This window comes from Phyllostomus hastatus, unplaced genomic scaffold, assembly GCF_019186645.2.
Source record: "Phyllostomus hastatus isolate PE091 unplaced genomic scaffold, TTU_PhHast_1.1 phas_scaffold_1674, whole genome shotgun sequence".
NCBI classification, from domain to species: domain Eukaryota; kingdom Metazoa; phylum Chordata; class Mammalia; order Chiroptera; family Phyllostomidae; genus Phyllostomus; species Phyllostomus hastatus.
In genome coordinates, this window is record NW_025334011.1 from 30342873 (window position 1) to 30354976 (window position 12104).

Consider the following 12104-nt stretch of genomic DNA (forward strand, 5'->3'; position numbering starts at 1 on the left):
GGATTTCTGGTACAAAGAATTAACCAATCAGATGCAATCTTATTATATGGCATAGCCAATAAGATGCAACTCTATTATAAAACCTATATATTTATGGTTCAAAACAGGGCATTCACACCAGACAGCTATTGTGTTGGCTGTTGTCATTTTTTAATTTGACAATATAAGGGAAAAGAAGTCAGTGCCCCTGACTAAATAGTCAGGTACTGCATGTTTTAAAAATTCTTGCAGCACACCAGTTGAAAATCGCTGTTCTAGGTCAATTTATTCCCTGTAATATTATTACATTCCTAAAGGGGTAGGTACTATTATCATCATCCCAATTTTATGGATGAGAAAATTAAGACGAGGAAAGGTTAAATAACTAGCTCAAAGTCATTTTAATAAACTATGGAAGAATTGAAATTCAGTCTGACTTCAGAGGCCATGGTCTTAACAACCATGATATAGAACATGTTGGATTTTAACAACATATTTTAATATTCCAATTTGAAAAGTATCTTTAAAATTCCATCACAATTTTATTAATATAATATATAAAATCATTAAGAAAAAACAAATAAGATTGTCTGAAATCTACCTTTGTTTTCAGTATCTTTGTTCACTTGTCAATAAAATTAAGCCATCTACTTCAGTCACACAGATACCTTTAAAAATACAACAACTAAAAGAAAAAAACCAATTCCATTAACCTGTCTAAGGTTTTTAATAACTCTTTCAAACCTGAGTGATTCTGAAACAGCAGTGAGTGAGCCAGTCCACATCACCATGGCTGCAGTGAGTAACCTTGTCAGCAAGTTGGACTCAATTCTATACAACTCTCACAACTGCAGCATACACCACAAAACACAAGTTCACTTTTGGAGCTGCTGATGCTCCTTACTGCCTCCTCATTTTCTTTAATCATCCCTACTCTGCTGGCTCCTTCATTTCTGCCTCCAAATACATATGAGGCTATTGAGTTGGACCTAAAAAAGTCTGTCCACAGGTCTTCCTGCCTCTTATAACTACATTCTATCTCCCTCTGACCTCTCACTGACAAACACTAAAAGGAAAAGCTAGCGTAAAAAATGGCCCTGAAGTCTGGACATAGGATCTCTTGCTTGTCACCAAGCATGTGACCTTGAATGTTTCACTTTTAAATGTGGTGTCTCCATTTCCCATCAGTAAAACTAATATTAGTCCATTATGTATTTGACCAACATAGGTCCAATCAGTTATTTTATCAAGAAAAAAGTATGTTTATCTGTAGTAGGTACCATGCTTTAGCTTAGCTTAGACACAAGCACATCATTACTAGTTAAATTTTAATGGGCTCCACTTAACAGAGATAACTTCATTTGACAGACTACATATTTTTAAAATATTTTATTCATTTATGTTTGTATTTTTAGAGAGGGAAGGGAGGGAGAAAGAGAGAGAGAGAGAAACATCAATGTGCGGTTGCTGGGGGCCATGGCCCGCAACCCAGGCATGTGACCTGACTGGGAATTGAACCTGCGACACTTTGGTTCACAGCCCGTGCTCAATCCACTGAGCTATGCCAGCCAGGGCTTCAATAGACTATATTTTAAAAATATAAACTATCGTACATAGGGGGCAGTCACTGTGAGAACACACAGGCAACACGAACGGCCTTAATGGAAATGTTTTCATCAAAGCTTGTATCCTAAAATACCAAATACTCTTTATGAGGGCTATATTTTTATTTCAAGATATTTCTGTAAATTTTTTTGTATTACTGTTACATAAGTCAGGGGTCTGTGGAAAGAAAACTTATACCTGCTCTTCTTGGAAGAGAAGAAAAACATGCTATTTTTTTTTACTTTGATGTAATTTAAAACTAGGTATAATTTGAAAGCAGTGATTCCTTTAGAAAGTGCATTCTGTTTCACACCAAATTGGGCCATACATATCATCCAATAATTCCAGCATTATGGTTGTGGGAAAGTGATTTAAAATTATACACCAAAGAAATAGTTCTGTTAAAATCTCTCTAACTGGGAACTAAATTAGTCAGAGTTTCTGTAGAGAACAATAGTCTAGTATAATTGCTCGTTTTATAGAGGCTTACATATTATCATAGATATATGCATACTAGACAAGAGCATCAAGCCATATAACTCTACAAATATTTTATTAGACTGAATGTGAGATTAAAGCATAGGTGCAATGCACCAAAATTTATCCTGTAATTACCATTTGAGCATCTTTCCACAAAGACAGGAGGTAAAGTACAGTTGTCAACTTTAGGCCAATCTGAGAGACACGGCAAAATATTAAACAAGAGCACAGGCTAACATTCTACTATGAACGTGATTCCTCTTAAAAACATCTTGACTTCCAACCTAATGCTGAAACACACATATAATAAAATCAGCAAGCAACTCACTCCCAATGAAAATAAAAGAAGAGTCTAACAGATTTTAAAGAAGGATACTTAAGATGCTCAAAAAGAAAAAGAAAAGTGACGTTAGTATTACGATACCCCAGGGCAAAAAGATATCCGTGGTTAAATAAGCTTCATGCAATTTATGGCCCCTCTTAAAAATTCCCACCGCATATAATAAATAATATTCAAGACTCTCAAAAGTTGTGTAGTAAAGAAACATTGCTTAACTATGTTTAGCTCTGAATTTCCCTACTTCATTTAGCTGGACAGCCCTTTTCTCATGTTGTAATAAGCAACACTTACTGACTACATACTAAGGGTCAGGCACTACTCTATGTCTTTACATGAATTAACATTTAATGCTCAAAACAACACTGAGAGGCAGATGCTATTATTATCCCCATTTTACAGATGAGCAAATGAAGTCAGAAAAAGGTAAAATATCTTCCCCCAGGTCACACAGCTAATCAAGTGGCAGAGCTGGGATTTGAACCTAGTATAGCCTGGCTCTGGAGTCTTCTGCTAACTATTAGGCAATTCTACTTCTATGTAATATTCATTAGAATCTAAGGAACTGGTTTCACTCCCTGGAATTCTTATTGGCAAATGCTGACGTACAACAATTTATATCTATGCAAAAGGAAAACTAACACATAGGAAAAAAAGTGTGAGGAAATAGATATCCTACTAGTTAACTCAATTGTGTTTGCTGTAGGACTATGGAAGATTTTTTTTTTCTTAAAAAATATTTCCCCCATTTTTAGCACTATTTATTTTATACTTGTGTTATCTTCTTTCTAGGTACTCCAGAGAGGTTGCACCCTATCCAATTACAATTCTCCATCAATGTGGGGATCACTTGGCACTGGATAAAGGAATTTTATTTCCCTCAAATGGCCAACATACTTTTCAGTAATGTTCCCTACATTAAAAAAAAAAGTACTGTCCAAACTTCCTTCAAAAAATCAACAGCAGTAGCTAATATTTGCTGAATGCTTACTCTCTGCAAGGTGTGTGCTGAGTGCGGTATGCACACGACTCGTTCACTTCCCATCCCTCTGAAATGGGTACTACCGTCTCCATTTTACTATCAGGAAACCAACACTTAGATGTCAGCCATTCTCAGAGTAGGATCCACAAGGTCAAAGCTGTTCTCATAATGATACTAAAATGTTAGATGTCTTCTTCACTCTGTTGACTTTTGCACTGAGAGCAGAAAAGCGGTGGTCATAAAACTACTGGTGCCGTGACACAAATCATGGCGGCAGTGGTCACTGTATTCTCCACTCAGAGTTGAAAACAAGTCAGTTTTGCTTGAGATGAAGCAGTAGAAATTACAAATTTTATGAAATCTCAACTCTCACATGCATATCTTATCAATATTCTGAGTGATAACATGGGAAGCACTCACAGAGCACCTTGACTGTAATCCAAGTACAGTGGTGGCCTCAAGAAAAAGTTCTAATAAAACTGTTTGAATCATGATCTAAATCAACTGCTTCCTTCATGGAACATCTTATTACTTGAAAGAAGGACTGACTGAACAACTATGGCAGGGATGTCAAACTCATTTTCACTGGGGGCCACATCAGCCTCGCTGGTGCCTTCAAAGGGCAGAATGTAACTTTAGGACTGTATAAATGTAACTACTCCTTAATAGTTAAGCAAAAGCTCAGTGCTGCTGCTGGGCAGAAACAAGGTGCTGGGCTGGATAAAACTAGGTGGAGGGCCAGATTCAGCCCACAAGCCTTATGTTTGCCACCTGTGAACTATGGTTATTCAGATTTGGGTAGTCAACATTTTCTCAAAAATAAATGAAGCCTGTCACTTTCAGGAAAGTATCTGATAGTATTTGGTGCCACTGATAACATCTGACCTTTCAGGCAAAATTAGAATTTTAGAAATGTTCACCATCATAAACTTCAGTTGACCAATATTTAAAGACTCTTCTGATGCTATTAATAGATGTGTATTTTTTAATTGGTTTAAAACTGAGCACAAACTCAATACACGACCAAAAGATTTAAGGAGAGGTTGCTAGAGACCTCTGGAAAAAGGGATTGCTCCTGTTTCAGAGAAAGATTTCAAAAGCCAGTCCTCTCTTTGTGAGCAGTGTGACATGGATATGAAGCTTGAAACTACTGCAATAAGCGTGACCTCAAAGGGAAGCCAACCTCGAGATGAAGCTGACACTGCAGAAGGCAGAAGAGGGGCAGAGAGAAACTGTCACAGGCAACATAACCGTGCAGCTGGATTCAATCACTCCACACCCAACCAACTTCTGGACTACTCCATACATTCTCTGAATTGCTGAAACCAATCTGAATTGGGTATTCTGTGATACCAGAAAGACTCCTTATTTGAGGAATTCCACTAAATTAAACTAAAAATTTATTTTAAAGAATATGAATGTAATACGGTGATAATTAAAGAGAAACTTTTACTGAGAAAACCCACATTGAACTTGTATAGTTTCATCAAGAAGTAGCATTATTTTTTATTACCTTTTCAGTGTTCTTGTATTTTTCCCATCCTTTTAGCATTTTCAACCATTTAGTTGTTCTTTCAATTTCCAGGTGCTTTTGCTAAAATAAAATTGAAATTTATTGTTACTATTTGTTCAAGGCTTCTTTACTTACGAATTACAAAAGAAAAAAAGTCAAAGAAAATGCTCCTAAAAAAGAACTACTAAAAGAGGTAAGATATATGAGAGAGCAAATATCCTATCTAACTTTTTAAAAGTTGTATCAGTAATTTTAGAGTTGTATCAATACTATTTCATAGTTCAAGTTAAGATACACAGGAGGTATCTCACTGGAGTAGGTAAAGAGAAAGAAATTGCTTAAATTTCCCCAACATGCTTAAACTAATCACTAAAAACCCTGAACATTCTACAAATTTAAACCAAAAGAAAATTTTAAAATATTTTGAAATATCTTTTATGAAACAACAAAAACATAACTTCAAAATTCCATTCTCTTCTCCCACCCCCCCCCCATTTTACTCAATTCTAGCATCTTAGTGTTTTCAGTGACAGAGTTGGAATTCTTAAACAAGAATTTGGTATTTATTGATCTGTGGAGTGTTTGGAGTGATTTATATTTAATTATCGCTGTGCTAGTGAAAAATTACACAAAAGTAATAGTTGCTGCCAAAAAGGAAAGCTCACCATTTACTCAGGATGACTTAGGTGGGAATCTGCTGTGACAGGTGCTACAGCATAGGGACAGAAAGGTAAGAGTAAGGTCACGGTGGAAGAAGTAGTCAAGTACACCAAAGGATGTCAGAGAAGATGGGCCCTACATAAGGAATTAGAGGACTATCAGGGTTTTTATCAAGTGTCGTGTGCAAAACAATATTCTAAGAAGCATGGGTAGACGTAATTCCAAAATAATTCAGTATCAGAAGAGGCTGAATGAAAACAGTCTTATATGTCACACTAAATTGGAACTTGGGGCACAGCTGGGGAATGGGCAAGGTGGTACAGAAAGTGCTTCTCCCTCACTTCTTTGATGGCTAGAAGAGGGATATTGTTTTCCTAAGGAACTGGACCTGCTGTCCAATCTCCTACTCACATCTAAAGTGGCACAGTGACTAGATGATTAGTAAATTTAGAAAGAGAACCAGGTGTAGAGACCTCAGTCCCTTTTCTTAGAAGCCCAACAACTCTCAGAAAGCACATTTTTCAGGCAAAAGAAAACAAAAACAAAAACAACATACTCCTCAGCCATAAAGTCTATGGTGACCCCTGCCAGTGATCAGGTGAGTAAGTCTGTCTCCTTCCAGGGTTCAATACTGGGACACCTGTACGCCTAACCCACATTCTCCCCTAACTACTCTGTTCCAGGAAGGGTAGGGTGCTCGCTGCTTCCCCATCGCCCAGAACACTGCTGGGCACTCAGTAGGCATTTAGTTAATCATTTCATTTTTATGAGAACAAAACACAGCATAATTTTCTCTCTAAATGAGCTGAGATTCTGCTATTTTGTTCATTTTTTTCAATCCTCCCATTTTCTTTTCTGGAGGTTTCTATAAGTATAATAAGCATATGAATAAAAAGCAATGGAATTGGAAAACTGCCTAGGAAAGAAAATTATTCTGAGGATACATTTTATGCTCAAAATGTACGCTTACTACAACCCTATGAGGTAAACACCCCTATTTTACAGATAAAGAAACAGAGGTACAAAAGGGTTAAGTGACTTGTCCAAATTCCCCTATCTAGTACATTCATGTTTGAAGGAGGAGTTTGAAACTGGGCAGCCTGGTTTCAGGACCTGCACTTTCAACCCCACACCTTATTATCTCTTGCTTCCCTCGGGTCCCTGCTCTGGTTCAAGCAATCACACTCCTGGATGAAAGCAGTAGCTCCTTATTGATTAGCTTTAATACAGCCTCAAACAGGCAGATGGCATATACCCACCATCAATATTTTTAGATTTAAAAGAGGCATAAAATCCCAAAGAAAATCCTGAATTTAGGAAAAGACTCTCACCAACAAGAATAATCTTATAGAATTTTATTTTCAGGAATATTCTTAAAACCTTTGAACTTCTTGTCAAGACAGAGGCATAGATAGACACACTTCACCTCCTCACACAACCATAAGAAGGATCACTATTAACCTCAAAACAAAAACACCCAGAACTGCCAGAAAATTGAAATGTATGGAAGTCTAACAACCAAAGATTTAAAAAGGCCATATTCATCCAGATGGGTAGGAGGAATAGAGATGGGAGCCCAGCGGAGAAGACGCAGTGTGGAGGCAGGTGTGAAAGCAGTGAGGCAGACAGCAGAATGGGTGGTCCCACATTCATGTGTGGTATGTAAAAATTGGGAGGGATACCTTGGGAGCGAGCAATGCCAGACCCAAGCCAGACTGCACAGCTGGGGGTTGCAGTACTGGGAAAATAAAGCCTCATAACTTCAGGCTATTAAAACCAGTGGGGGTTGGGGCAGCGGAAGAAACTGCCAGTTTCTCAGGAAGGTCTGTTTAAAGGGCCTGCACAGTCCTAGAATGTATGCAAACCCACCCACTCTGGGAACCAACACCAGGGCAACAGCCAGAGGGGTGCCAGTCACATGTGGTAAGCGGGCCAAGTGACTGGAGGCAGGGTGAGTGCCAAGCAAGCCTCTAGCAGCAAGGCAGCAGCACTGGCCCTTCTCATATCCCTCCCCCACATACAGAGCCACAAACAGTGGAGTGGGTTGCCCCCCCCCCGCCCCCGGTGACTACCTATGGCTCTGTCTGCCCCATACAACTTAACAGGTATGCTAAGACTGAGAGTCAAAGCAGTTCTATCTAATACACAGAAACAAACACAGGGAGGCTGCAAAATTGAGGAGACAAAGAAAAATGGCCCAAATGAAAGAACAGAACAAAAACCCAGAAAAAGAGCTAAACAAAATGGAGATAGCCAACCCATCAGAGGCAGAGTTCAAAACACTGGTGATAAGGGTGCTCAGAGAACTCAATAAGTATGGTAAAAGCATAAGGGAAGAAATGAAGGCTACACTAAGTGAAATGAAGAAAAACCCACAGGGAACCAACAGAGAAGGGAAAGAAGCTGGGATTCAACCATTTGGAACACAAGGAAGAAATAAACAGTCAATCAGAACAGAATGAAGAAACAAGAATTCAAAAACATGAGGAGAAAATAAAAAGACTCTGGGACATCTCCAAAAGTACCACCATCTGAATCATAGGGATGTCAGAAGGAAATGAGGAACAATAAGAACTTGAAAACTTATTTGAAAAAATAGTGAAAGAAATCTTCCCTATTTGGTGAAGGAAATAGACATACAAGTCCAGGAAGCACAGAGAGTCCCAAACAAGGTGGACACAAAGAGGATAGTACCAAGATAAATCCTAATTAAAATGCCAAAGGTTAAAGATAAAGAAAGAATCTTAAAAGCAGCCAGAGAAAAGCAGAGTTACTTAAAAAGGAGTTCCTATAAGACTGTCAGCTGATTTCTCAAAACAAACTTCGCAGGCAAGAAGGGACTGGCAAGAAGTATTCAAAGTGATGAAAGGCAAGGACCTACAATAAAAATTACTCTATCCAGCAAAGCTATCATCTAGAATGGAAGGGCAGAAAAAGTGCTTCCCAGAGAAGGTAAACCTAAAGGAATTCATTATCACCAAGCCCTTATAATATGACATGTTAAAGGGATTTATTTAAGAAAAAGAAGACCAAAGCTATAAACAACAAAATGACAACAAACTCACAATTATCAGCAACTGAATCTAAAAACAAAAACAAAAACAAACTAAGCAAACAACTAGAACAGGAACAGAATCATAGAAATGGAGATCACATGGAAGGTTATCAGCTAGTTGTGGGAAGGGGGAGAATGTGGGAAAGAAAAGGTGCAGGGATTAAGAAGCATTAATTGGTAGGCACAAAATAGACAGGGAGGATGTTAAGAATAGTATAGGAAATAGAGAACCCAAAGAACTTATATGCATGACCCATGGACATGAACTAAGGCAGGGGGATTGCTGGAGGCAGAGGGGCACTGGGCAGAAGTGGACAAAGGAGGAAAAGTTGGGACAACTGTAATAGCATAATCAATAAAATATACTTTAAAACAAAAAACAGAAAAACTCTTTAATTACTTCTTAACTCTTTATAAAAAGTTTGGTTTTTTCATAGTAAAAAATGATCATTTGTGATCAAAGGTTATGCTGTTATAAATTCCTTATTTCAAAAAGATTAAGCATGGTTTTCATTAGATTATTAGTGATAAAGTGTTGCAGATGGTTCCAGAAATATGTTTAACTTTAAAACTCAGTGGGGCACTGAAATCTAATTAATGTTTCTGCTAAATGTTACTTTAGAGAAGGCCAAGCTATGAAAAATTAAGATTGATCTAAGCTGCCATTTGGTATTTTTTTGTTCTCTGCACTTCCTCCTCTGACTTCTTCAAAGCATGATCCTCTTCTCCAACAACAGGAAAGCACCAAATAATTCAAGCTAACCCAAGAGTATAATAACACAATTTGCCAGGAACAATCCTGCTGAGATCTAGCCTGTCTCTTGCTATCTTCAATTTTTTTACTATAAATGATCAATTAATCACTTTAAGAAGTAGTTATTCTTTTTTGTAATGGCACTCTTTTATATTCTAATTCTTATCATATATATAGATTATTTTAAATGCTACAAATTCTCACATGCAAGGACAAAACACACACACAATTTTAAGAACCATTAAACATGCTTTTATTTCCCCTGCAGCAAAAATAAAAATTGTGCACCTTGGAAAAAGTTCACAGGCTATTGGATTTTAAAATTATATATCAGTAGTTGAATCAGGTTTAAATGTTAATTCCATGACACTGTCAGTTCAACTACATTAGACTTGAATGCATATGAATGTCTCCCCGCACTAATAAATCTATAATTCATGGATAAGATATATTTTATCACAAAACATGCTAAGCCAACTATTCCAGAATTTATTCTAAAGTAAGCAGTAACTGAAAACTATGGGACAAATGAGAAATTAAGTGCTCTAGAAAAACAGGCTGGGGAAATACATCTTGCCATGGACTAAATAACACCAACACAAAGTAGAATATAACAGCAAGTTACAATCTCAACCTACAAGTTCAGCAAATACTTGAAACTTGACACATCCAAAACTATTTCCCTCACCATGTTGCTATTTCTCCTCTCTTCCCTATCATAAATTAACAGCCTCACTACTCACTAAGTCAAACTAATGAGAGCCTTAAGTTGCTTTCAGTCTTCATTTCACCTTCCTTCCCACATCCAAACTACACTCTACTGGTTCCACCCATGTCTCTTGTTTCCATCAAGTCCCCTGTCCTAGCCCAGGCAATCCTAACTCCTAGATGAAAGCAGTAAGGCCTACGGGTAGCCCTGTCTTCAAAAAATTGTGGTGGCCTCCACACTGCCATCACAAGCTTTAAAACGTGTCCCAGTTTAAAACTCTACAATGCTCACCCATTCATCATCTACAAAAAAATGTTCACACTTCCACATGGATGGATTTTCACCATATGGCCCCAACTCATCTTCCTGCTACTTTTATGATTTGGCCACCTTGAACTATTTGTCATTCCCAATATGCAATATATTTTCATGCCTCTTTGACCAATGTTGCGTTCACCTGCCTTTGATGGTCTTTTTCATCAACATTTGGCAAAACCCTATGTATCCTCTCATGACCAGTCAAATGTCCAAGGTTTGGAACCTTTCCTAAATGTCTCCAGGCTCCAAGCAAAATGAACTGTTTCCTTAGCATTTCACGGCAGGGACTAAGGACCTAGTTGGCCTGGGCCAAATCTGAATTCTGTTTTTTCCTATCTGTTTCATCTGGGGGCAAGCATCTCAGTTTCCTTTATAAAATGAGAACTGTTATGATTATTGCCACAGTACCTAACACCTGTGTTTTAGCTGTCTGAAATGCCCAACACATATTAGTAATATTAAAATGTGAACTCCTTGAGTACAGGAACCGTATCATATATTCCTTTCCTTCTTTCATCACCTAAAACAAAGACTGGTATATAAGAAACACTAAATAAACATTTTAAAGTTAAATGTAATTTGCATGAGAAAAGACAAGTAAACAGCACCATATAGTAATTAATAGCATTCTGTGGTCCTGGAGATAGAGGGGATATGGAAAATGAATACCCATGGACATATCAAAATCATAAATAGTTTTTAAAACCTCACCCGAGGATATGTTATTGACAAGAGGGAGAGAGAGATGTGATGTGAGAGAGAAACACTGCTTGGTTGCCTCCCATTTGTGCCCCAACTGGGGATGGAACCCACAAGATAGGTATGTGTCCTGCCAGGGGATCAAACACACAAACTTTTGGTGCATGGGATTACACTCCAGCCAACTGAGCCACCAGCAAGGGCCAAAATCATACATAATTTTGACAGCAGTTTAATCACTGTACTATAGAACTAACCAGAAGTGAATTGTAACAGTATCTGTTATATAGTGTAATGACAGAAATCTTTCATTCCATCATGTTGGCAACACTACTGATGGTAGATGTCTATACAAAAATGCTATAAAACAACTCTGTTGACTTTATACACAGACATCTTACTCTTACTTTTCCAATTTTTTTTGAAATATTTCAAACCTACAGAAAACTTGGAAGAACAATATACCATGTACTTATATATGCTTCACCAAAATCCACTAATTATTACATTTTGCCTGATTTAATCTATTATATTGGGGTAGGTATTTTTGACTGATCTATTAGAAAATCACAGACATCATGAATACTTCATCTCCAATATTTCAAGTATGTATCACCTCAGGAAAAAAAATCACTTTACCATATATAATCAGGGTATCACTATCACATCCTCCAAAATTAAAATTGGTTTACAGTTACCTTTATTATTACCTAATAAACGGTCCACATACCAAATTCCCCATTTGTCCCAAAAGTGTTCTTTATAGCTGTTTGTCTCTGGCTTGGATGGGAAGGGAGACTCAGAATCCAATCACGATCATGCATTGTCTTTACTGGCATAGCTCTTTACTTTCCTTTACTCTAAAACTGTCCCCTGTCCTTTTCCTGTCATGAAACTGACATTTTTGAAAAGTCCAGGCCACATTATCTAGATTTGTCTGATCATTTCTCCTATATTTTGGCAGGAATATGACACAGGAGATATGTCCTTCCCATGACATCATATCCAGAGAC

The 12104-nt window shown here is 37.5% G+C and overlaps 1 protein-coding gene across 3 annotated transcripts in view; it reads right to left on the bottom strand.

Moving 5' to 3' along the window:
• Positions 1-12104, bottom strand: part of USP6NL (USP6 N-terminal like) — a 186513-nt gene that overhangs the window by 42202 nt on the left and 132207 nt on the right. For all 3 annotated transcript variants that reach the window (XM_045857890.1, XM_045857891.1, XM_045857892.1), the window contains one exon: positions 4897-4977. In XM_045857890.1, the coding sequence (XP_045713846.1) occupies positions 4897-4977 (81 nt within the window). The remainder of the gene's footprint in view (positions 1-4896; positions 4978-12104) is intronic.